The 27,701-nt window shown below is 43.8% G+C and overlaps 1 protein-coding gene across 1 annotated transcript; it reads left to right on the forward strand.

Annotated features, from left to right (window-relative positions):
* Nucleotides 1-3,776: 3,776 nt before the first annotated feature.
* Nucleotides 3,777-27,424, forward strand: LOC115165502 (activin receptor type-1B-like). Its single transcript, XM_029718674.1, has 10 exons — nt 3,777-4,235; nt 20,008-20,247; nt 20,537-20,666; nt 21,069-21,181; nt 21,447-21,677; nt 24,076-24,243; nt 24,908-25,064; nt 25,179-25,303; nt 25,598-25,728; nt 25,934-27,424. Exons 1-10 carry the CDS (start codon nt 4,172-4,174, stop codon nt 26,057-26,059), a joined length of 1,485 nt encoding a protein of 494 aa, XP_029574534.1. The 5' UTR covers nt 3,777-4,171; the 3' UTR covers nt 26,060-27,424.
* The last annotated feature ends 277 nt before the right edge of the window (nt 27,425-27,701 follow it).

Consider the following 27,701-nt stretch of genomic DNA (forward strand, 5'->3'; position numbering starts at 1 on the left):
TCAGTTGTGTTGTGACGTGGTAGGGATAGTATACAGAAGATAGCCCTATTTGGTAAAAGAACAAGTAAAATTATGGTAAGAACAGCTCAAATAAGCAAAGAGAAACGACAATCCATCATTATTTTAAGACATGAATGTCAGTCAATACGGAACATTTCAAGAACTTTAAAAGTTTTGTCAAGTGCAGCCGCAAAAACCATCAAGCACTATGATGAAACTGGCTCTCATGAGGACCGGCATAGGAAAGGAAGACCCAGAGTTACCTCTGCTGCAGAGGATAAGCTCATTAGAGTTAACTGCACCTCAGAATGCAGCCCAAATAAATGCTTCACAGAGTTCAAGTAACAGACACATCTCAACATCAACTGTTCAGAGGAGACTGTGTGAATCAGGCAAAAGAAACACTATTAAAGGACACTAATAATAAGAAGATACTTTTTTGGGCCAAGAAACACGGGCAATGGACACTAGACCGGTGGAAATCTGTCCTTTGGTCTGATGAGTCCAAGTTTGATTTTTGGTTCCAATCGCCGTGTCTTTGTGAGACGCAGAGTAGGTGAACGGATGATCTCCACATGTATGGTTCCCAATTTGTAAGTCGCTCTGGATAAGAGCGTCTGCTAAATGACTTAAATGTAATGTAAATGTTGTGATGGATGGAGGAGGAGGTGTGATGGTGTGGGGGTGCTTTTCTGGTGACACTGTTAGTGATTTATTTAGAATTCAAGGCACACTTAACCAGCATGGCTACCACAGCATTCTGCAGCGATACGCCCTCCCATCTGGGACTATCATTTGTTTTTCAACAGGACAATGACCCAAAACACACCTCCAGGCTGTGTAAGGGCTATTTGACCAAGAAGGAGAGTGATGGAGTGCTGCATCAGATGACCTGGCCTCTACAATCACCTGACCTCAACCCAATTGAGATGGTTTGGGATGAGTTGGACCGCAGAGTGAAGGAAAAGCAGCCAATAAGTTCTCAGCATATGTGGGAACTCCTTCAAGACTGTTGGAAAAGCATTCCTCATAAAGCTGGTTGAGAGAATGCCAAGAGTGTGCAAAGCTGTCATCAAGGCAAATGGTGGCTAATATTTAAAAAGTATATTTTCATTTGTTTTTTGGTTACTACATGATTCCATATGTGTTATTTCATAGTTTGATGTCTTCACTATTATTCTACAATGTAGAAAATAGTAAAAATAAAGAAAAAGCTTTGAATGAGTAGGTGTGTCCAAACTTTTTATTGACACATGCATGTGTGTGCATGCATGCATGCATTAGTGTGTGTGTGGTGTGTGTATATATATGTGTGTGTGTGTGTGTGTGTGTGTGTGTGTGTGTGTGTGTGTGTGTGTGTGTGTGTGTGTTTTTGTGTCCCTGCATACCTGTGTGTGTGACCGTGTTTGTATCTCTTTGTGTTACAATGAGAGATGTATTTCTCTCCCAGATATTTACTGTTTTGACCTAGTTACAAAATGCCAAAGTGTGGTGTTAGTGAAGTGTGAAAGAAGCAGGTCTAATTTGGTCAGCACATGTTTCTATTACGTCTGGAGGCTCTCCTTTTATTTCCACAAAGAGAAGACAAGTAAAGGTTTTCAAAGTTAATCAGTGTCTATTCAACATGAGCTTAGAACACTGTGTGTGAGTGTGGATGGAAATTGATTCCAGTCTATCTGCCCATTCATCTACAATATCGATTCTTCAGCCTGTGTGTGTGTGTGTGTGTGTGTGTGTGTGTGTGTGTGTGTGTGTGTGTGTGTGTGTGTGTGTGTGTGTGTGTGTGTGGCTGGTGTTGACCAAACTCCAGAGAGATAATACCTTCCATGCCGCAGTCTGTCTGTCTGGCCATGCAGTCAGATTAAGAGCTGGTTATTTTTAACACTGTAGAAGGGGGTTGTTCAAGTATCAAAAGCCAAGCTCCGCTCTCCTTTAGAGAGAGAGAGAGAGAGTGAGCTGAGCCCCTCTCATGTCTTTCTCCCTGTCCAATTCCAAATGGCTCGGCTGGCTTTGATAGAAGGAGGATTTGACCAGCAGACGTGTGTGTGTGTGCACGCTAGCGTACACTGAAGAAATGAGCAGATTAATTGGGACAGCTTGATAACAGCTAGATATACAACTGCTGTCTGTAGAGACCAAGCAGACACTATTAGACTTCAGGGCAGAACAGAGAGCACTAGCAAAGGGCCAGGTGGTAACAGCAGCGAGAGAGAGAGATTTACCATTCTGCCAAATGCATTCCTGATGAGCCTGACCATGTTAATTTTATTATTTAACTGGGCAAGTCAGTTAAGAACAAATTCTTATTTACAATGACGTACTACCCCGGCCAAACCCTAACATCTCTGGGCCAATTGTGCACCGCCCTATGGGACTCCCAATCATGGCCGGTTGTGATACAGCCTGGAATCGAACCAGGGTCTGTAGTGACAGCCTCTAGCACTGAGATGCAGTGCCTTAGACCGTTAATTTGACTAAATTATCTTTCACAAAATCTTCTAATAGGTACTTGCCCAAAATGTAAACATTTTTCACAGTGGCTTTTTCATCATGAGGGCAAATAACCTAAAATACTACTAAAAGATACAGTAAGTGCCCTGATACATTATGTGACAAATAGTCCAGTCAGGTAATATATCTGAATCCTATACCACGAATTGTTAAATCGTGTAGAAATGATCACAAATCATTCAGTGCAGTTAGAATATTAATTTGCATCACAGACATCCCTATCAGTCCAGCTTCGGGTCTACCATAACAAAGGGGCTGGAACCAGTAAGACCATCACAGACATCCCTATCAGTCCAGCTTCGGGTCTACCATAACAAAGGGGCTGGAACCAGTAAGACCATCACAGACATCCCTATCAGTCCAGCTTCGGGTCTACCATAACAAAGGGGCTGGAACCAGTAAGACCATCACAGACAACCCTATCAGTCCAGCTTCGGGTCTACCATAACAAAGGGGCTGGAACCAGTAAGACCATCACAGACAACCCTATCAGTCCAGCTTCGGGTCTACCATAACAAAGGGGCTGGAACCAGTAAGACCATCACAGACATCCCTATCAGTCCAGCTTCGGGTCTACCATAACAAAGGGGCTGGAACCAGTAAGACCATCACAGACATCCCTATCAGTCCAGCTTCGGGTCTACCATAACAAAGGGGCTGGAACCAGTAAGACCATCACAGACATCCCTATCAGTCCAGCTTCGGGTCTACCATAACAAAGGGGCTGGAACCAGTAAGACCATCACAGACAACCCTATCAGTCCAGCTTCGGGTCTACCATAACAAAGGGGCTGGAACCAGTAAGACCATCACAGACATCCCTATCAGTCCAGCTTCGGGTCTACCATAACAAAGGGGCTGGAACCAGTAAGACCATCACAGACATCCCTATCAGTCCAGCTTCGGGTCTACCATAACAAAGGGGCTGGAACCAGTAAGACGATCACAGACATCCCTATCAGTCCAGCTTCGGGTCTACCATAACAAAGGGGCTGGAACCAGTAAGACCATCACAGACATCCCTATCAGTCCAGCTTCGGGTCTACCATAACAAAGGGGCTGGAACCAGTAAGACCATCACAGACAACCCTATCAGTCCAGCTTCGGGTCTACCATAACAAAGGGGCTGGAACCAGTAAGACCATCACAGACATCCCTATCAGTCCAGCTTCGGGTCTACCATAACAAAGGGGCTGGAACCAGTAAGACCATCACAGACATCCCTATCAGTCCAGCTTCGGGTCTACCATAACAAAGGGGCTGGAACCAGTAAGACCATCACAGACATCCCTATCAGTCCAGCTTCGGGTCTACCATAACAAAGGGGCTGGAACCAGTAAGACCATCACAGACATCCCTATCAGTCCAGCTTCGGGTCTACCATAACAAAGGGGCTGGAACCAGTAAGAGCGCACACCCATTTCATTAACTACGCTGTCTGCATCACTTCGCCTGGCTTTTTGGCTTTTATTTTCATCCCACACGTTTGGAGGCGACAATACACCTTTTTGCTTGTAGTTCTCAATAAAACCCAAAGAAGAAGAAGAAGTTCCCTTGGCTGGTTGTCTGTCTGGCGGTGGTTGTATGGTTAGTGGTGTGTTTAGGTCTGACTGTGGTGTTTACAATACCACACTCCGAATGCGATGGGAATGCTGAAGAAATGGCTTTAAAACACATCATTCTCACGTTACTGACCCTGTTTGGGTTAGTAGCCATCGGTGATGGTAAGTGAAATGGTTACGTGTGGCCCCTTTGGCTTTTGTCTTCGTGTATGTTTTGTTTGTTTGATGAGAGGGAGAATGGCTTGGCTGGCATCGCCTGTCGATCATCATGGCGCTGCCTGTCTAGGATTTGTAAACCGCAAACACATTATAGCTACTACTACTTGTTAAATAACTCAGCCGGTGAAACACGGCACGTGTATTTCTGTAATCCATGCTTCTGGTTTGCTTAGCTGGTTATATACATAGAAAATGTGATTAGCGTGTGATTAGCGTGTGAGTGAGTCGATGTAGCTCGCTAACGAAACATGTTTGCGTCTGTTTCGAGCTGCTGTAGCTGCTTGGCTAGTTTGCTAATCAGGTGTGCACAAAGGGACCAGGCTAACAATGTAGTCTGTGCATTTCAACATTGCTTCATGTTTATGTCTTGAAAAGAAGCCACACGTTTCTGTTGACGTTAACGCTACAGTTATCTGTGAGCGGCGGTGTTTACTAAACAACCGACTGGCGGCTCGTGATTAGAATAGATGGAGGCTCTTCCGCATATAACAAGAAACGGAAAGACCCATAGTCACGCGTTTAGAGGTTTTTGTGATTGTATGTGTCTCTAATAGCGATCTCAACTGAAATAATGTATATCCTTCAACCAAGAGAACTTGATACAGGAATCCAGACTATCTATTCCTCAGAGGGGGTGCTATTTTTGTAATATATAATAAGTTGTTAATCTCCGGAGTAAAAATATGTTTTGTGACCACCACTACGCTAGCCAAGTGAAAACTGGCAGTGGTGCGACACCAGCCGTCCATTCAGCCGACCCAGACAGAAGTCAAAGTTGAAGTCTGGGTTCTTTGTGATGGAAATGTTGCGAATGGGGGTCTTTTCAGGCTCCTGCTATGCCCCCCACCCCTCCCAGCGCCCTTCTGCTCAGAGAAGCTGATGACCAGATCCAAGGCATTATAAATGACTTAATATTGGTTGGAATTTGGCATATGGTGTCTTTAGTCTATATAGCAACTAGCTAGACTTGTTTGTGTTGTTGGTTACACCGCCTGGTTGTTACACTTACTGAAAAAGCCAGATTTGTCCGTTTTTTTTAAATTGTTGAGAGAGGGTGAAGTTTATTTCAGATTCAAAATCATTTGAACATTATTGTTCCACTTGAGGCATAGTGGAGAAGGGCTGGGAGTGTGTAGTTATTTTCCTCTGTGTGATATTTTCTTCTCTATATGAAAAGATATTGCAAGTTAGAATTTTGTGGCCTCCCGCGTGGTGCAGCAATCTAAGGCACTGCATCACAGGGCTTGAGGCGTCACTACAGACCCAGGTTCGTTCCAAGGCTGTGTCACAACCGGCCTGCTACCTGGAGTCCAATAGGGCGGTGCACAATTGGCCCAGCGTCGTCCGGGTTAGGGGAAGGTTTGGCCGGGGGGGGCTTTACTTGGCTCATCATGCTCTAGCGACTCCTTGTGGCGGGGTGGGAGCCTGCAGGCTGACTATGATTGTCAGTTGAACAGTGTTTCCTCTGACACATTGGTGCGGCTGGCTTCCGGGTTAAGTGGGCGGGTGTTAAGAAGCGCTGTTTGGCGTGTCTTATTTTGGATGACACATCACTCGACCTTCGCCTCTCCCAAGCCCGTTGGGAGTTGCAGAGATGAGACAAGATCGTAATTGGATATCACGAAAAAGGGGTAGAATAAAAAACTTTAGAATTTTGTAACGTGAGTGTGGGAGAGGTGGAGAAATGATTATTGATCAATTATGACAAACCTGGCATTGACAACTTAGATGGAAAGCTGACTCTATAGCCACTCCTATCTGTCATGTCTTTAATTTGAGCCTAGAGGAAAATCTTTGTCCTCAGGCCTGGAGGGAAGCCAAATTGTGTGATCTGTAATGTTAGATATCAGTGCAGCCTTTGACATTATTGACCATAACCTGTTGTTGAGAACTTGTGTTATAGCTTTTCAACCTCTGCCATATCTTGAATACAGAGCTATCTATCTAATAGAACTCAGAAGGTTTTCTTCAATGGAAGCTTCTCTAATGTCAAACATGTAAAGTGTGGTGTACTGCAAGGCAGCTCTCTAGACCCTCTAGTCTTTTCTATTTTTACCAATGACCTGCCACTGGCATTAAACAAAGCATGTGTGTCCATGTGTGCTGATGACTCAACCATATACGCATCACCAACCACAGCTAATGAAGTCACTGAAACCCTTACCAAGGTGTTGCAGTCAGTTTTGGAATGGGTGGCCAGTAATAAACTGGTCCTGAACATCTCTAAAACTAAGAGCATTGTATTTGGTACAAATAATTTATTCAGTTCTAGACCTCGTCTGAATTTGGTAATGAATGGTGTGGCTGTTGAACAAGTTGAGGAGACTAAATTACTTAAATTGTAAACTGTCATGGTCAAAACATATAAATTCAATGGTTGTAAAGATGGGGAGAGGTCTGTCCGTAGTAAAGAGATGCTCTGCTTTTTTTGACTCCACAAAGCAAATACTGCAGGTTCTAGTTTTATCTTGATTATTGTCTAGTCGTGTGGTCTAGTGCTGCAAAGAAATACCTAGTTAAGCTGCAGCTGGCCCAGAACAAAGCGACACGTCTTGCTCTTCATTGTAATCGGCGGGATAATATTAACACTAGGCGTGCCACTCTCTTGGCTAAGAGTTGAGGCGAGACTGACTGTTTCACTTCTTATTTTTATAAGGAACATTGTTGGAAATTCCAAATTGTTCGCATAGTCAACTTACACACACACACATGCCACCAGGGGTCTTTTCACAGTCCCCAGGTCCAGAACAAATTCAAGGAAACGTACAGTATTATACAGAGCCATGAGTGCGTGGAACCTTCCATCTTATATAGCGCAAGTGAACAGCAAACCTGGTTTCACAAATCAAATAAAGCAACACCTCACAGCACAACGCCTCTCCCCTGAGCGGCATGTAGCCTAGTGTTTAGAGCGTTGGGCCAGTAACCGAAAGGTTGCTGGATCGAATCCCTGACCTGACAAGGTAATCTGTTCTTCCCCTGAGCAACACAGTTAACCCACTGTTTCCTGGGCGCCGAAGACATGGATGTCAATTATGGCAGCCCCCCGCATCTCTGATTCAGTTGGGTTAAATCCCAAAGATGCATTTCAGTTGTTTGCATTCAATTGTAAAAGTTACTAGGTATCCTCCTTTCCCATGTGACCTAGTTGTTGTGTGTATGTGGAACTGACTTGCTGTCGCCATTGGCGTCAGCTAAGGGGATCCTGATAAATACAAATCTCCCCGTTGCAACTTGCCACTCACAAAAACATTTTAAAATGGAGAGACTGAGAAAGAGACTGAGAAAGTTGCCAATGTCAATATCCTCCAGTCTGCTGCCACCTGTTAAGTTAGTTATGTTAAGTGACTCATTCAACTTCCTAGAATCAGAGAGCAACATTGCATTCCTTCCTCGTCCGGGTGGTTTTTAGATAAGGACATGGTGCACTTTGATTGCTCACATTTAGTATTTTCAAATAGACGGTGTTGAAGTGAGATGGGGAGAGGTGAAGGTAGCCTAGACTACAGGGTTGAGACTCTATGCGAAACGGACGGGCTGGGATGTACCTGAGTTGACCATTCGACTGGCTTAGCCAAATGTCACACTCCAGTGTAATGTAGTCCTGTAGTACCAGTGAGAGCGGAGAAGGTTGGTTTCTCAGGCCAAGCAGACAGACTGGGCGTGAAGGGTTTGTCCAGCTGGGCTGGGGCTGCTTTATGAAGAGGGGGCCCACTCGGCTCTGTCTGGAGCCACAGTTTCACACATAATGGATTATGCCATGGCAAAGCTGAAACCAGATGGACCCAGAAGTAGCCTAGCTAGTGCGGTAAACACAACGTTGTTGGTCTACTGTATCCCTGGGGGTCTGGTCTGTGACTGTATTCATTCACTCACAGGATCGTCATGGCTCACAGGACGGCAGTTTGGTCTCCTGTTGATGGCATCAATTGAACTTACCAGTCATTAGCTAGGTCAGCATGAGGCCTACATGCCTTTGTGACATAACTTATTTTTGCGTATCTATCGATTGATGTTTTGCTCTAAATAAGCTTTGGTGCACAATTAATGGTCAATACACTGCTTTTCAAACAGTCAGGAATAATCTAATGAGTTCGGGGCTTATAAAAGCATACCTAGGCTAAATATAAGCCTTCAACAACCATAAGACCCACCAATAATTACATTATTCTATCAAAATAGTTTAACCTGCTTTTTTTCAATCACCGATCTGGCGTTCAAGTCTGAAAATGGCCATTTTGTTACGAATTTAACCAGAACCGTTCACATCCACTGAGTAACGTCTGGTAGCAGTCATTATAGAACATTAACACAGGTTTCATAAACAAGCACAAGCCCACCGCTAGCGAGTAGCCAGCTAATCTGTATATTTAAAGTCTAGCCAACTTGGATCTATTTGTTTGTTAACAAGGTAGAACAGTTGAACTGTTATGAACACACCCTCCTGTCTGTCTCCAACTGTTTAAACAGCAGCCTGTTTACTTTGTTTACATGTTGAGATCAAGTGGGCTACCTGGATAAGGTGATGCTTATTACTCAGAATGAGCACTAGTTGCCAAGTAGGGTCTGCTCTGTTCTAAATGTTGCCAATTGAGTCATGAAAGGTATCGTTAGGGGAATCAACCGATTCTGTTGGACCAAACTTCAAATGTAAATAGCGGTGAATAAGGTGAATTTATTGCCTTAAAGGCCTAGCCAATATATAAAGATCTATTGGTTAACCAGAAGAGCATCTTGGTCTAGAGCTGGGGTCTGTTGTCAGACCATTCAGCCTTCGGTCTGATTGTCGTCTTTCTGTCCCATTCTTTAAAAAAAAAACATTTTTTATAGGACCTGGGTCTGATTGTCTGTCCGGGTCCAACTTTTTGCACCTGAGAAGACCTCTACTAGAGACACTGCTGTGAGGCAGGGCACCTCTCTCCTGCTTTCTCTACCACCTCTCTCCTGCTTTCTCTACCACCTCTCTCCTGCTTTCTCTACCTCCTCTCTCCTGCTTTCTCTACCTCCTCTCTCCTGCTTTCTCTACCTCCTCTCTCCTGCTTTCTCTACCTCCTCTCTCCTGCTTTCTCTACCTCCTCTCTCCTGCTTTCTCTACCTCCTCTCTCCTGCTTTCTCTACCTCTCTCTGTCCCCTTTTACTCTCTCTCTTTCTGTGGCTTTCTCCATCTCCTGTGTCACATTCACAAAGCCAATAGTGGACCTGGCTGTCCCATCAGACTTCTACCGCAGACTTTTATCTGTCGTCCCACTTATGCTTCCTTTCTCTGCCCACTCTGCCAGTAACCTATAGGCATATATCTAGTCTGGGTTCTGTTTCCTTGTCGGTAAAGGAAGATCTGTGTGATTTAATAGCTCTAACTAGCCTGCTGCATTGCTGCTGTATTATGCAGCCAAGGCTACTGCTCTTGTAGCCACTGCCTGTCGTTGCCTCGTGTGTTCAGAATCAGATCTCATGTAATCAGAGATGACTTAATAAAAGAAAATACCCTTTTTCCTTGGCTGAACTGTAAACGGAATATGATTCAGCGTGCTGCTGAACTATCCCTACAGCTGCTAGTGTGGTGCTGTTTCATGTCCTAATGATGTTGTGGAAATGAAAAGGAGCGCATCAAGTCAGATTCCAACATGTGCATGCCTGTCTACCAGATTAGAGTCAGGGGAATGTACAGGGACAGAGCTGCCTGGGAGTCACAAGTGATGGGAAGTTGGCCTCTTTTTACTGGCTGATCTTTTCAACTCCTTCAGTGAAAAGAACAGATCTTTCTACTAATTTCGTTCGTTTGATTCAGTAATGCCTAGAGCACGCAGGACCGGCGAACTAACTTAAACTCGAAAGAATCATGATTCCACAAGCTTCTCATTCACCATAGGGGGCTTATTGGTGCTGCCATTGAAGACTGTTATGCATACAAATATGGTTATTTATTAACCAGGTTCCATCCAACCTCATTATGTGGGTAAAGTACATGTGGGATATAAAAACAGAACATTTTCCAGTAAACTTTCCAAATGTTGACAAAACAACATACGCTGGACAAGGTCAGATGTTTTTGTGTAGGTAAAATTAATTATGCGAGAAATGTCGGTGGAAACGTGATTATGCGCAAATATTGATATAGCATGTTGAAGTAAACGTTGAGTCACGTAATGACATGTTGTGTGGTCCTCCCTCTATGACTCAGGAAAGCATGCCGTTTATTATGCTACAGATGAAATAAGTTGTGATGAACTTCACAGGGTGGTGAAAGTGCACAGTGATGAGCTTGATGCTCCTATCCAATAAAATATTGAGGGTCTTGTTCTGGTGACATGATTATCGACACTTTGAGAAATAAAAAATCTAACTTTTGTCCATAATAATCTCATGTCGGCAATATGTGCGCTCTGTACTTATCTGCGCGCTGTTGGCTAGAGCTCCCAATACCAGAGTAGTCACAACTATGTAACACATTTGTTTGAGAGAACCATCAGTAGAGTTGAAAATGCGATGGAAACCCATTTTGTGCACAATTTCATCACGTATAGCCTTTTAATTTGTTTTTATCCAAATTTTAAAAATATATTTGCATGTGAATCTGCCAGTTGGATGTAAATCTAGTTGTTGATACCTTTTTGATACCAGGTCTAGTTGTGGCAGCAACCGGACTAGATTGTGAACGGCTCTTGTCGGAATGCTTGAGCCTTCCATGTTTGTTGATCAGAGGCAGGCTGTGTTTTGGTTCTACAAGGCTGTCCATCATTAAAACTCAATCAATTTGTTGCATTCATTCTTACACCACGTGATCAATTATCAGTTATTTTCCTTCTCTATGTGCTGCCTGCAGCATGACCTATTTTCCTGCGTGCACATATACAGTTGGTTGTTGGAGCTCGTCTCCGGAGCCGCCAGCAGGTCGGGCTTTATTGCCAAAATCCAGAACTATCCCTTTAACGACCTGGCTAATAACTTCTTCTTCTCTCTGTGTGGTGAATGTTGTAGCCTGAGTCCGCTGGGGGTGAGTGTAGCTTTCCCCTTTAATTACCCGGCCCTCTAATGACCTCCTCCGTCAACCGAGAAAGCTCTGGATGGCTAATTACAGCTGCAGACGTTCTGGCCTCTCATTGACCCGTGGACATGATCGCTATGGTACTGTTGCTGTTGGATGAAAACCTCTTATCTCCAAAACAGAAACCTTTCAGTAAATTGGGGGGCTGGGGATTTTCCATGAATAAACATACAATTATACAACTTCAGAAGCTATTTAGGGAAAAAATGATTGGCATCCAGGGGTTCTCAAAGTGGGGTCTAGTCCGTGGAGGTACTGCATTTCATCTTTTTTACATGATTATTACTAACAACATATTCAATGACTTTTGGCCAAAGGATTTGTGGAATACGTTTTACAGTGTGTAATACAATGTCCTATTATTCATCTACCACATACAGTTGAAGTTGGAAGTTTACATACACTTAGGTTGGAGTCATTAAAACTCGTTTTTCAACCACTCCACAAATTTCTTGTTAACAAACTATAGTTTTGGCAAGTCGGTTAGGACATCTACTTTGTGCATGACACAAGTAATTTTTCCAAAAATTGTTTAGAGATATTATTTCACTTATAATTCACTGTATCACAATTCCAGTGGGTCAGAAGTTTACATACACTAAATTGACTGTGCCTTTAAACGGCTTGGAAAATTCCAGAAAATGATGTCATGGCTTTAGAAGCTTCTGATAGGCTAATTGACACTATTTCAGTCAATTGCAGGTATACATGTGGCTGTATTTCAAGGCCTACCTTCAAACTCAGTGCCTCTTTGCTTGACATCATGGGAAAATCAAAAGAAATCAGCCAAGACCCTCAGGAATTATTTTTTAGATCTCCAAGTCTGGTTCGACCTTGGGAGCAATTTCCAAACGCCTGAAGGTACCACGTTCATCTGTACAAACAATAGTATGCAAGTACAAACACCATGGGACCACTCAGCCGTCATACCGCTCAGGAAGGAGACACGTTCTGTCTTCTAGAGATGAACGTACTTTGGTGTGAAAAGTGCAAATCAATCCCAGAACAACAGCAAAGGACTGTGTGAAGATGCTGGAGGAAACAGGTACAAAAGTATGTGTATCCACAGTAAAACGAGTCCTATATCGACATAACCTGAAAGGCCGCTCGGCAAGGAAGAAGCAACTGCTCCAAAACCGCCATAAAAAGCCAGACTACGGTTTGCAACTGCACATGGGGACAAAGATCGTACTTTTTGGAGAAATAATTTCTGGTCTGATGAAACAAAAATAGAACTGTTTGGCCATAATGACCATCATTATGTTTGGAGGAAAAAAGGGGGATGCTTGCAAGCCGAAGAACACCATCCCAATCGTGAAGCACGGGGGTGGCAGCATCATGTTGTGGGGGTGCTTTGCTGCAGGAGGGACTGGTGTACTTCACAAAATAGATGGCATCATGAGATGAACATTATGTGGATATATTGAAGCAACATCTCAAGACATCAGTCAGGAAGTTAAAGCTTGGTCGCAAATGGGTCTTTCAAATGGACAATGACCCCAAGCATACTTCCAAAGTTGTGGCAAAATGGCTTAAGGGCAGCAAGGATGCCAACAAACCTGACTCGGTTACACCAGCTCTGTCAGGAGGAATGGGCCAAAATTCACCCAACTTATTGTGGTAAGCTTGTGGAAGGCTACCCAAAACATTTGACCCAAGTTAAGCAATTTTAAGGCAGTGCTACCAAATACTAATTGAGTGTATGTAAATGTCTGACCCACTGGGAATGTGATGAAATAAATTAATCTCTCTACTATTATTCTGACATTTCACATTCTTAAAATAAAGTGGTGATCCTAACTGACCTAAAGACAGGGAATTTGTACTTGGATTTAATTTCAGGAATTGTGAAACTGAGGTTACGTACACCTTAGCCAAATACATTTAAACTTCTGACTTTAACTGTATATTCTTGACCCTGGGCAACATGGACCTGGGAGGCTCACAGGGATATTGGTATCCACAGTACTCTACCAATTACACATCTTTTTTGTTCAGATGAAATCAAGTGGCCTTCCTTACTTCTCAGGATGAGAACGAGTTGCCAACTCCTTAAACAACTATGCTTATGGCCCATTTCTAAAAACAGACTAGACAGCTAGTATAACAGTCTGACTAAACTGCTGCTAGTGGTACATGGTACCACAATGTGCGCGACAGACTGTGCAATCATTTTTCAGAATCAATGTTCATCGATACTCCTCTTTTAGTAGTTCCTGCTCTGCACACAATATGAGGAGTTGAGACAAACCGGTTATTGTTATAAAGGTTAACCTCTATTACAGTAAAACAAATGTTGCCATGTATTTCGGTGTCCATATGACCGATTCTGTTGGACCAAACCTCAAATGCAAATAGGAAGTTGAAACGGCTTGTCAGAGAGGAAGAAGTGATCTCATCTTTGATGTGAGTGGCAGGGGGAGGGGCTTGGTGTGGCGTAAAGGGGCAGGTACCGTGTCACCGCAGAAGGAGACCAAGAAGACGCCGCGAGAACAGGCGGGTGTTAGAAAGACGCTCATAAAAAGAAAAAATAGACTTGCTTCTTGCGATACAGGCATATGGAATATTGCACTAAAACATTCAAATTAAGACCGATATTCCAAATCTGACAGACTCAACTCTTACAAAGACATGTAGCTAGATAAGTAGGCTATTTGGTTGCTGCTGCCCAGGAAGTAATCTGATTCCGATATGAATTAAAAATACTTTCTTTATATTTGTTACGCTATATCAGCTGGACAGGTATTCACAGAGGGGGGGACAACACACTGATCCCCAGTCAATGCTAGGGGAGGAACAGACTGGGATGCCAGTGAAGAGTGGCAGCTTAATAACTGATCCAAGGACAATGGCAGTAGCCTTGTTAAACCAGACTAAACGCTGTGCTCAATGGTGAATACAGGGTTCATACCGTTTTTTTTAACCTGGCTACAATAGCTGCCCAATCACTGTGGCTTTAGAATATATTCAAACCCTGAGGGGGGACTGGGTGGATTCAGGCCTGGTGTCTACTAAAGACAGACCCCTAAAGGGCTTAGCTCTGTCAGACCTCAACATCCTCCGCATGGAGAAAAAAGGGGGATTTACTCTGAAGCTTTCTGCTAATCCTGTCCCTGTTCTGGAGGCTTTTCAAACAGCCCTTGAGCTCTCTCCTGTTAGCACTAGTCTCTGTCTCTCCAACTCACTGGTGAGCCATGTCAGTACACGCTTACCTCTAGCTTTACTACTGTTTGGACTTTCAACAGCAACAGAATTTATAGAAAACCTGCATAAAAAGGTTAACCACCACACATCTCTCCTTGGTATCAATGAATCTTTGAGTTTTACACTATTCCCTCTCCCCTCGGTCTTACTCATCCCACTTCCCAGGTTTACTCATTCCCACACACACACATACACATTGCACCATCATGATGAGTGACGGTGACATGCAAGTGGCCAAACCACCCCACCCAAGTCCTGGGAGCGATTCCCACAGTTCAACAGCTGTGTGGGTGTGTTTTTAAATGTGCATGTGTGCTCACATTTGCATGCGTGTTGTTGGAACAATGTTTTTTGGGGGGGAAAAAGTGGAATGAGTCTATGATGTCTTGCTACATCTCATCAGCAGTATGTCGGTGTGACCGGGAAAATGCCAGTAAGTAACTCCTAGTGGAGCGTGTTCATGTTCAATAAAGTTCACACACATTTCCTGCAGATTACACAGCAGTGAAGCAGCAGGCTCTGACAAAGGGAGAAAAACAAGCCAGTGCCACATCCTTCTAATCTGAAGCTGTATAGAGAACACCATGGTTTAGCTAAATATGACAGGGAGAAGGACCCAGGCAGATATGTTACTGCAGACCTTCTAAAGCCTGGTGATTGCACCCAGACAACACACACGCACACAGTTTACAGACGTTTTCAAAGCCTCAGAGGTGTCAATACAAGGGGATCAGCCTTGAACAGTCTGCTATGCTACAGACTTCCTCTAGCCTTATGATGACTGGAGAACAGAAGTCTTCTTGAATATGTCAGAGTAAGTCAATGTGGCCATTCCTTAGAGGTCAGAGCAATCTTCAACATATTTTCAGAGAGAAACCCATCATTGAATGTATTCAAACACAACTCTATCCTGTCTAGGGCTGGGCAATAGAGGCGATAGCGCTTTCTGGGTACATGGACAGAAAACCAGTACCCCAGCAACTGAGGAAGGAAAACCAACATGGCTGAACACAGCACAGCAGCCGTTCCTAGAAGTACTTAGTGACTGGTCACTCTGTGGCCTACCAGAGCCTTGGGTTGTGGCCAGTTAGTCCTTATGGCTTTAAAACTAGCCAAGCTGGATCTGATTTGGACCTTGAGCTGCACAATAGCTGTACAAGTGTGAAAAGATCACAATTTCTCCAAGCTCAATTTTAAAAAACCTAGATGGTAACATACTACACTTGAACATAGATTTGAAGAAAGAAACAATGACTGATGTACCAATGTTCTCAAACTGAGGGGGGGGACTACCACGACCCATCAGTGCCCAAAATAAACACAGCCATCAGAGAACAACATTTTTGCACATAATTTAATTTCCTTGATGTTTTGAAACAGAACTGAGTAGGCCTAATATCTAAATATGAATGGCCTGTGGGAAGGACAGTCAGGCACAATGTGGTGTTTGAGTTGTTTGGGTGAACTCCACATAATTGGTGTCCTTACACTGGTCCTTTGTGCTGAGATTAGAGGGAAATGAGGAGCGACTGGCCCTGTGCCCAACAAAGACCAGGGAAGCATGGCTGGGGGAGGGGTAGCCGGAGAGGCGGGTGGGTCACACTCACCAGACCCTGTGCTCTGGGGATAGAGAATACAGATCAAATACCATGATGACGGCATTTCATGAAACGTGTTGCTTTTGAACAATAAAACTATTTTTGACGCAAACTTCTAATGTCCTATAAAGAGTGTCTGAAAATGTCCTCTTCTGTGGATAGACAGACGGGACAGGCAGAGAACTGATATGATGGGAGGGGACAATAAGGGTGGGGGTGGGGGGTGGGGGCGTATGCATCCCCCCAGCTGTGAGGTCTACAGCTAGCTAGAGCAAGCAGCTGTGACATTCAGTCATTAAAACCCAGTCTAGACTTTGACTTAAAAAAAAATAAGAATTGAACGCAGGATAGATGGAGCTGTTTGGGCTGCAAGAAAGTGTGAAGTTCCTATCATTCCTGCTGTGTTCCTGCCAGACAGACATCTACTGTCCCAAATGGCACCCTAGTCCCTATTTAGTGCACTCCTTTTGATCAGAGCCCCAGTAGCACACTAAATACGTGCTACTGGGTGCCATTTGGGACGTAACACAGTGAAGGAAGGAATTAATACAACGTTGCCACAACCAGTGCTTAATTTTGCCAGAGCTCAGGACAGGCCTAGTATTTGAAATCCATATATAATATGAATGACCACCTAATCATATTCCAGGTCTGCATTCTGAACTCCAATTAAGAGTAGGCCCAACTAACATGCTTGAGGAAATAAACTGCCAAGGATCCAGACAGGTGGAACTAGTTGTAGTGAGGGATGAGGAATACTCTACACTACTCCTGTGAGAGCAGTGATCATGTCCGTGAGAGGCCAGACCGTCTGACTGCAATTAGTGGTCACACTTAAAATTTAAGTTCTGACGTCTGTACCCTAATTGACAAGGTAACTAACGTGGCTGAAGAATCCCCTACTCCGGTCTGTAATATACTGTCGATGTCGGACCATGTAACTCAATTTTTTTTTTTTTTTTTTTTTCTTGTATTAAAAGCAGTAGCCTAACTGCCCTCCAATTTACTCTGAATTTCATGACTCAAGGGCAGCAGCTCTCAAAGTCTTTGGGACCAGGGACCCCTTTTTGTAATAGCAAATTCATCAGGGACCCCCTCATCAGAACACAACTCAAGTGAGATATAAAAAAATATACAACAAGGAGTTTTACTGTGACTTCGGCTGTGCATGGCCGGATGAACCAGGTCCCTCAGGCACTGGGAAGGAACATTTAAAGGCCCAGAAATGTAAGTTCTGTCATGTTCATTGAAAACAATTCTAAGAAACGTTAGCTCTGTTCTGTGTGCGCTATATTTCTATGCTTCCCGGTCTTAAGTTTCGTTTTTTTGCTTCTTTTGGTTTTGTACACCAGCTTCAAACAATATTTTTGGTTAAGGAAAATATATTTCACAGCGGTTTAGATGATTCAATGATTCTCTACACTGTTTGTTTTGTAACAAACTGAAATTAGGCCAACTATTAGAATTTTTGCAACCAGGAAATGGTGGGGCGATTTCTGCATAGTGCATTTTTTAAATTACTGTATTTATGTAAGTTTAAAAAAATACAACTTTAGGAATAAAAGGTTTTGTTCAGATGTTGTATAAGGAATTGGCAACTTGTTCTCATCCTGAGAAGTAAGGAAGGCCACTTGATTTCAACATCTGAACAAAAAAGATGTGTAATACATCGCAACATTTGTTTTACTGTAATAGAGGTTAACCTTTATAACAATAACCAGTTTGTCTCAACTCCTCATATTGTGTGCAGAGCAGGAACTACTAAAAAAGGAGTATCGATGAACATTGATTCTGAAAAATGATTGCTCAGTCTGTCGCGCACATTGTGGTACCATGTACCACTAGCAGCAGTTTAGTCAGACTGTTATACTAGCTGTCTAGTCTGTTTTTAGAAATGGGCCATAAGCATAAAGCGTAGTTGTATAAGGAATTGGCAACTCGTTCTCATTCTGAGAAGTAAGGTAGGCCACTTGATTTCAACATCTGAACAAAGTGCACAGGCTAGGAATGCATGCTGTTAAAACCGTTGGAGATGGACAGAAGGGTGTGTTCATAACAATTCAACAGTTTTACCTAGCAAATAGATTCAAGTTGGCTAAACTTGAAATATAAAGATTAGCGAGCTACTCAATAGCATGTGGTGAGTAAGGTAAAGTGTTGGTTTCATGAGCTGAAATAAAACATACCAGAAATGTTCCATACGCACAAACACTTATTATTTTGAGGGAGTGCGTAATTGGCATGCTAACTGCAGGAATATCCACCAGAGCCGTTGCCAGATAATTGAATGTTCATTTCTCTACTATAAGCCCCCTCCAACATCGTTTTAGAGAATTTGGCAGTACGTCCAACTGGCCTCACAACTGCAGACCACGTGTAACCACGCCAGCCCAGGACCTCCACATCCGTCTTCCCCTGCGGGATGGTCCGAGACCAGACAGCAGATGAAACTGTGGGTTTGCACAACCCAATAACTTTGCACAAACTGTCTTAAAGATGCTCATCTGCATGCTCGTCCTGACCAGAGTCTTGACCTGACTGCAGTTTGGCGTCGTAACTGACTTCTGTCGGCAAATGGTCACCTTCGATGGCCACTAGCATGCTGGAGAAGTGTGTTCTTCATGGATGAATTGTGATTTCAACTGTACCAAGCAGACGGCGTTGTGTGGGCGAGGGGTTTGATGTCAACGTTGTGAACAGAGTGCCCTGTGGTGGTGGAGTTATGCTATGGGAAGGCATAAGCTACGGACTACGAACACAATTGCATTTTATCGATGGCAATTTGAATGCACAGATACCGTGGCGAGGCCCATTGTTGTGCCCTTCATCCACCACCATCACCTCATGTTTCAGCATGATAATGCACGGCCCCATGTTGCAAGGATCTGTACACAATTCCTGGAAGCTGAAAATGTCCCAGTTCATCCATGGCCTGTATACTCACCAGACATGTCACCCATTGAGCATGTTTAGGGTGCTCTGGATCGACGTGTACGACACCGTGTTCCAGTTCCTACCAATGTCCAGCAATTTCGCACAGCCATTGAAGAGTGGGACAACAGGCCACAATCAACAGCCTGATCAGCTCTATACGAAGGAGATGTCGTGCTGCATGAGGCAAAAGGTTTTGGAATGAGATGTTGGACGAGCAGGCGTCCACATACTTATGGTCATGTATTGTATCTCACCAATAAGTAAAAAAAATATATATAAAAAAAAAAAGTATATTTTTGGGCCATATCGCCAATCCCTACCCACCAGTGTTGTGATATTCACCTTTTTTGATTTCTCCTACCGGGCTGGCATCTATTTTTTGCTGTCTGATCTAGTGGAAATTGGGTCATGCGGCCAATGTAGAAATCGCGCTGTCATTTCCTGGTTGCTAAAATTCTACATTGTAAGCTCCCAGGACAGTGTCCTCTCCCTTCCTCTCCTCCGTGTGTTTTGGGTTCATCTGCAGTGGTGGATCTGGTTTCAGCCTGGGCTGTCTGCATGAACCCCACTCCACTGGGTGTGTTGAGTCTATTTTGATTGGGACTATCCTGGGTAGTCCATTTAGATGGAATGTATGTTGTCTTTCTTAATTGTTGGTTTAGGATGCTCTCTGCTGGAAAAAATGTGGTCACTGCAGTAAGTCAATTGTTTTCCGCTTACGGACTGGACTGTAGGTTTATTGCTCAAGGCCATCAGCGACAGTTCATCTCATTCTGTTCTGGAAGTTTCTGAAGCTCCCATGATCCTCCTCAGACCACAACGGAAATAAGTCTGACTTTGCAATACCGATCACAATTGTTTTTACTGACCAAATAAAAATCTTCATCAATTGGCAGTCTTTCTTTCTAACCTCCTTCCTCTCTCTTTTCCCCAGCCCTGCGGTGTAACTGCACCAACTGTGCAAAGTCTGGTTATGAGTGTGAGACGGACGGGGCCTGTATGGCCTCCACGTCCTTCATCCAGGGGCATGAGCAGCATGTAAGGATCTGTATTACCAGAGACAGCCTTGTGCCCCCTGGCCAACCTTTCTACTGTCTGAGTGCCGAGGGACTGCTCAACACACACTGCTGCTACACTGACTACTGCAACAGCGTCGACCTCAAGGTCCCCTCCCGTGAGTAAAGCTGACGTTACACCAGCCCTCTATGTGCATTCCACCAGAATAACTTCCTGTCATCGTCTCCTTTATCTGCAGTCATTTGGGAGAACAGGACTGGTGAAGGCCCTTGTAGACATTCAACATATTGCTTTTATCCCTCCAATGCTTTCATATCAGTGCAGATATGGGAGAGGAGATGAAGGAGGAAGCCACTTTGGACTATTGAGATGCACCCTTTGTGTTTAGGTTAAACCGGAAAGATGGTAATACCACTACCCTGTTCTCAATGTCTCCCTCTCTCCAGTCCCAGTGAGCTCTGGTGGCCCCTGGGGGCCGGTGGAGCTTGTGGCTGTGATCGCAGGGCCAGTCTTCCTTCTGTGCATGCTGCTGCTGGTGGGACTGTTCCTGTTCCAACACCACCAGAGGGCCTACAGGTGGGTTGGCACTGTGTGATGGGAGGGGCCTACAGGTGGGTTGGCACTGTGTGAGGGGAGGGGCCTACAGGTGGGTTGGCACTGTGTGAGGGGAGGGGCCTACAGGTGGGTTGGCACTGTGTGAGGGGAGGGGCCTACAGGTGGGTTGGCACTGTGTGATGGGAGGGGCCTACAGGTGGGTTGGCACTGTGTGATGGGAGGGGCCTACAGGTGGGTTGGCACTGTGTGATGGGAGGGGCCTACAGGTGGGCCAGCAGCTGGAAGGTTGCTAATTCAAGCCCTGAGTGGGAACTGACCTGGCAACTGGAGGGCTGCTGGTATCAGATCTGGGTGGGTTGAGATGACCAGAAGGTAAATTTCAGGTTCTCACCATAGAGACAATAAATCTCTCTTCTGGTACAGCCACAGGCAGAGGCTGGAGGTGGAGGACCCCTCCTGTGAACACCTCTACCTGGCCAAGGACAAGACCCTGCAGGACCTCATCTACGACATGTCCACCTCCGGGTCTGGTTCTGGTGAGTAGACTGAGCTTACACTGCTTGAATAAAAGGTTCTAGATATGGAACTGCAAAGCATGCTTATTATTTTAGCAGTATCCTCTACCCTCTCCTGCAAGCAGAGGGTATATTACACTAGGTGTTACTGTTCAATGTTAAGAATATCCTTTAGCCATCGCCGTAAGGAATATAGTAGATGCATACAAGTTTGTATTTAGGTAAAAGCCAAATAGCCAGTAGTACCACTGATGCCATCTGCTCTTCTCTCTGCTTCCCCCTGCAGGCCTGCCCCTGTTTGTGCAGCGTACCGTGGCCAGGACCATTGTTTTGCAGGAGATCATAGGGAAAGGCCGCTTTGGAGAGGTGTGGCGGGGGAAGTGGCGTGGAGGAGACGTGGCGGTGAAGATCTTCTCTTCCCGGGAGGAGCGGTCGTGGTTCAGAGAGGCTGAGATCTACCAGACCGTCATGCTGCGACACGAGAACATTCTGGGATTCATTGCCGCCGACAATAAAGGTGAGCGTTCTCTCACCACACACAACAGGGCAGGGTTTCCGTTGTAGCGCTGGGCATTTGACCGGCAGCATTTATTTACCAGACATTTTAGAAATGTACTGGAACCATATGCATTGCATGCGTAACCTGATTTTATTTATTATTTTACCTTTATATAACTAGGCATGTCAGTTAAGAACATATTCTTATTTTCAATGATTCTTACCAAATTCTGATGCTGACTTTGAAGATGTAAGGATAATTGTTTACATTTACTTTTCCTCAGCCAGCAAGACGAGTAATGAACAGCAAAATGTATAGCCTATGTCAATCTATTATCCCCATAGTAGAACAGTGTACCTATTCTATTGGTCAGCTTGTTCTGTGCATGAAAGAAATAGCCTATTCCAAATACTCTGAAACTGTTATGGGATGATAGATCCCAAACTCATACAACCAGTAGGCCAAGAAGCAATGAGGCTGATACAACTAATCAGAACGTTTGGCTTAAGATGTTGATAAACTATTATTTCTTCACATTATAAGCGCAGCAATGTGCACAAAGCAGTAGGCTATAAGCACGAATGTTCGTTCCATAATGCAATTAGCGGGAAACTGTCAAAAGGGCACCGCACATGCGAGCGGCTTCATGTGACGGAGATTAAAATAACCGTTATAAATTTAGAAAGATGGGAGATCTAAAGATGCAACAACTAGCATGGGTTACTAATATGACTACGTTTGTGCCTTTGGTGAATGGACAATGAAAAAGTTGATTTGAAAACCAAGAGAACGTGAAAGAAATAGGCTACTGGTTTCAATGGTATATGGAAATCATTCTAAAATAATTGCCTCTACAGTTCTATGGTTGGATTTAAATTTGAAGCAAGGTAAGACTTGCCTCATCTGAAGTAGGACGTTCAGGTTTCAAACAAATTAGTATATGTTTTCAGAAAAATAAAAAACAGATACCTTATTTACATAAATATTCAGACCGTTTGCTATGAGACTTGATATTGGGCTCCGGTGCCTCCTGTTTCCATTGATTATCCTTGATGTTTCTACTGCTTGATTGGAGTCCACCTGTGGTAAATTGAATTGATTGGACATGATTTGGAAAGGCACACACCTGTCCTATATAAGGTCCCACAGTTCACAGGGCATGTCAGAGCAAAAACCAAAGAATTGTCCGTAGAGCTCTGAGACAGGACTGTGTCGAGGCACAGATCTGTGGAAGGGTACCAAAACATTTCTGCAGCATTGAAGGTCCCCAAGAACACAGTGGCCTCTATCATTCTTAAATGGAAGAAGTTTGAAACCACCAAGACTCTTCCTAGAGCTGGCTGCCTGGCCAAACTGAGCAGTCAGGGCAGAAGGGCCTTGGTCAGGGAGGTGACCAAGAACCTGATGGTCACTCTGACAGAGCTCCAGAGTTCCTCTATGGAGATGGGAGAACCTTCCAGAAGGACAACCATCTCTGCAACAACAATCAGGCCTTTATGGTAGAGTCGCCAGACAGGAGCCACTCCTCAGTAAATGTGCATCTTAAAACAATACAAAAAATAAATACCGTAATTTACGGACTATTAAGCGCACCTGAATATAAGCCGCACCCACTGAATTTAAAAAAAAATATTATTTTGAACATAAATAAGCCGCACATGTCTATAAGCCGCAGGTGCCTACCGGTACATTGAAACAAATTAACTTTACACAGGCTTTAACGAAACACGGCTTGTAAAAAAAAAAATAATTGCAGTAAGCTTTAGTTGTCTTTTTGCACTGAGTCAATTCCTCACGCTGCTGTTTCCAACGTCTTATCATCGACTCATTAAGACCAAGCTCCCGTGCAGCAGCTCTATTTCCTTTTCCAACAGCCAGATCAATCGCCTTCAACTTGAAAGCTGCATCATATGCATTTCTCCGTGTCTTTGCCATTATGAGGGTGACAAAATGACTACCGTAATCAGAATGATGGGAAGTTTGAGAGCGCTCGATTTAATCTAAACAGTAAACCAAAAAGTTGTTTGACCTTAACCCGTTCGGCAATTCATTGGTCTAATGAAAGCTTCATGCCGCCAAAAAACTGAGCACGTCACAGAATTATTATTTTTTTTTACATTTTTTTTTAAAATTGAAAGTGGGAAAAATCCATATATTAGCCGCGTCATTGTTTAAGCCGCGAGGTTCAAAGCCTGGTAAAAAAGTTGTGGCTTATAGTCCGGAATTTACGGTATATATATAATGTTTTTCTTATGTTTGTATTGTGGAACAAAATCGAGGCATGTGAATACTTTCTGACGGCACTGCATCTCTGGTGCATTTCATAATAGGGCACCTACTGGCTGTATTTTTGATTTTTTTTATTGACCGTAAAATTCTCCTCTCCCTCCCTTCTGTCTCTGTGTCTTCTCTCCAGATAACGGCACATGGACTCAGCTGTGGCTGGTGTCAGACTACCACGAGCACGGCTCTCTGTTTGACTACCTGAACCACTACTCTGTTACCATCGAAGGCATGATCAAACTGGCCCTGTCTGCTGCCAGCGGCTTGGCTCACCTGCACATGGAGATACTTGGAACGCAGGGTTAGCACAGCGGGCAGATGAATTATACGGACCATACATGTTCACTCAGCCCATACGTGTTTACATTCATAGACTAGGCCGCGTTCAGCAGTTTTGGAACATTCAGATAGAAATATGTTATGTTCAACAAACCGTCCTCTGACATGTAGAACAAGGAATCATGTTGGCTCTATTCATGCCATTTCTATCTGCAATGTTTGGCAACTGAACGTGGCCCAGGTAACCAGATCAATTGGTGGTTTAGCCAGCTCCTCTCTTGTTAAAATATTCCAGATATTTTTAACTGATTTAGTAAGGAAGTTAGCCTTGTCCGAGCAAGAACTGCTATATGTAAATATAAGGTATTCCAGATATTTGTTTTGCTGATTTTAATTACGTTTTTCATCACTTTACATGTTACACCCCTCACCATGGCCATAGCTTGCACCGATTGCCCTTGAATTTTATAAGGATTCTCATTAGCTGACGCGTTGACGACAGCTAATCTTCCTGGCGTCCAACACACAACTAAAAATACATTACATACAAAATACTTCACTGTTTACATAGTAGTAAACATTACAAACCTTTAACAAATAGACAGTACAGACATGAATTGACCTGGTTTAAATATTGTGTGCTCCCTCCATTCCAGTCTTCCAACTCGGTGTGTGTTCCTCTCTAGGCAAACCTGGCATCGCCCACCGTGATCTGAAGTCTAAGAACATTCTGGTGAAGAAGAATGGCATGTGTGCCATTGCTGACCTGGGGCTGGCAGTACGCCACGAGTCCATCTCTGATACTATAGACATCGCCCCTAACCAGCGTGTTGGCACCAAGCGGTACTGAGACCACTGGTTGCCCCATCTCACACACACACACACACACACACACACTTCTTTTCAATCTTTGAATTTGTTTTAAAAGTAACTTTAATTCAATCCTGTCTGTTCCAGGTATATGGCTCCAGAGGTCCTGGAAGAGACCATCAACATGAAACACTTTGACTCATTTAAGTGTGCTGACATCTACGCCCTGGGGCTGGTTTACTGGGAGATCGCACGCCGCTGCAACACTGGAGGTAAGACACTGACTGGGATTCAAGCCTTTCTTGGAGTCGTGTTGCACAGATGATCAAATCTCACAACGCCTGGAGAAGGTTTGTACGCGCTTGAGTGATTAAATGACAGACTGCATAGAATCACTGATCTACAAATCACCTTGTGCCCCAAATAACTAGTGATTGAGTTCAACATTAGGGATTCTGCACCACACCTGCTCAAACCGATCCCTTCAAACACGCTGTAACTTCTTTCAGGAACCAGATTGATATGAACAAATGTTCTGATATGGCTGCTCCTCTGCCCCCCTATAGGTATCCATGAAGAGTACCAGCTCCCCTACTTTGACCTGGTGCCCTCTGACCCTTCCATAGATGAGATGAGGAAGGTGGTGTGTGACCAGAGGCTGAGGCCTAACGTACCCAACTGGTGGCAGAGCTACGAGGTAATGAGGGCACAAATACAAAACACCTCTGGACAGAAACATCGCATTTTGTTGACTTGCTGGACAGAAACATTGTTTGTTGACTTAAGTTATTGCATTTGACTGAGCGTTTAAATGTAGATATGGTGGAATCGTTTGACATTTCCTTTGTGTGTGTATGTAGTTGGTTGATTGCGTGTTGACCGACTCGAACCCTCTTCTCCAGTCTCTGCGTGTGATGGGTAAGATCATGAGGGAGTGCTGGTACTCTAACGGAGCGGCCCGCCTCACGGCTCTACGCATCAAGAAGACCCTGGCTCAGCTCAGTGTCGAAGAGGACATCAAGATGTAAGCTCAGTGAGGGACGGACGGCAGAGCCATGTAGCTCGCTGGAGACTCACAACTACAGAAGACATGAATTGTGTCCCAAAGGGCACCCTATTCCCAGTGTAGTGCTCTACTTTTAACCAGGGCCTATAGAGCTCTGGGCAAAAGTAGTGTACTATATATGCACTAGAGTGCCATTTGGGACCAGGCACAGAGGACTGACACTACACAGGGAAAGAAAGGACTGAGGCCAAATCCTGCCAGTTTAGAAGCCACTCTCCAAGTTGTGACAAGGCCTACCTCAACTTTTTATCCAAAACTACTGAGAAATTCCCTTCTGCCCTTTCTCTCTTCCTCCCTTTGTTCTCCTTCACCATGTTATCCCACCCTCCTCTCCTTCCCTTTTCACCTCACTACAACACTACCGCTGTTAATACTACCATTATTATCAGTACAAACCGCCCTGTTCAGTTTGTTTTGTGTTCTGAGGCAGGAATTATTGCTATTGTACAGTGACAGGAATTTTGTTTTTAAATTTAAAAAAATACATGTTAAGAAAAACAAGATTTCCCTTCAACGGACTGGCTACATCCTGAAACTCATTGATGTGACTTCATGCCCACATTTTTAAGTTAGAATATTGTGTTATAACTTTTGTTTTCATGGCAATGTATTGCTTTTGCATGTGGGAGAGTAGCACAAGCACTGTTTTTGTTCCCAGCCCCAGCGTCTGTACAGGATGAAACCAACCGACCATATAAGGCAGGAAAGTCACTTCTATAGGCATGTCCCAATATACATTAGCAGAGTAGACTGCAGCCATTCCTATACTGCTTTCAGAAGCCTGGAATAGCCTGTAGTTTATTGGACAACATTTCTCATTGGTCATTTAACATTGCGTTTTTATTTAAACCGATGTAGTTCTGCTACTTGAATACTCCACAAAAAACATGTTGCACTCAGTCTGACTCACTCCTCCTTGTACGTGACTCCTACATGGATCTAATTTTACTTTAGCTCCAGTTTTCTTTATTTAAATGTTTTAAATCTGGCAGGGATGTTTTTTAAGGGTTTTATTTATTTGTTAATAGTTGTATTATTTCATATTTTGATGAATACACTGTGATATGAGATGAGGAAGCCAGTGTCTCAGCCATCACAAAGATGTTATAAATCATCTTTGACTAAGTTAGCTGGGGTAGCTCCAACCTCTAACTACCGGCTTTCACATGTTCATTTTAACAAAATGGCCTCATTTCACCTGTGGGTAGTGCTAGTGGCCAATACACTGGGCAAATAAGAGGCAAAACGGTGGTAATGAAAATACTGTTTTATTATAGACACTACTGATGGATCTGTTTTGATTTGTATATAAACATCTGTTTTCTCATTGGTGTGGTCATTTTTCAGCAATACATCTTCAGTGGTACTTTCAGTTTCTCTGAGATGCAGAACTCAAAGGAAAGCTTGTCGCGGAGCAAGACACTGTCCTTTCTTGGGTTGTAGCCATCTATTTTCCCTTTTATTGACACTGGAATAGTTAGTTTTGATCGAACGAGGAAAGAATAGGTTGGATGTGCATTATATAATAGTTATTAGGCTCTCTGAAACAGGACATGTTCTGATAGTCCCTTGTTCTGCCCCTGAGCAAGGCAATTAACCCACTG

This window comes from Salmo trutta, chromosome 28 (assembly GCF_901001165.1).
Source record: "Salmo trutta chromosome 28, fSalTru1.1, whole genome shotgun sequence".
NCBI lineage: Eukaryota > Metazoa > Chordata > Actinopteri > Salmoniformes > Salmonidae > Salmo > Salmo trutta.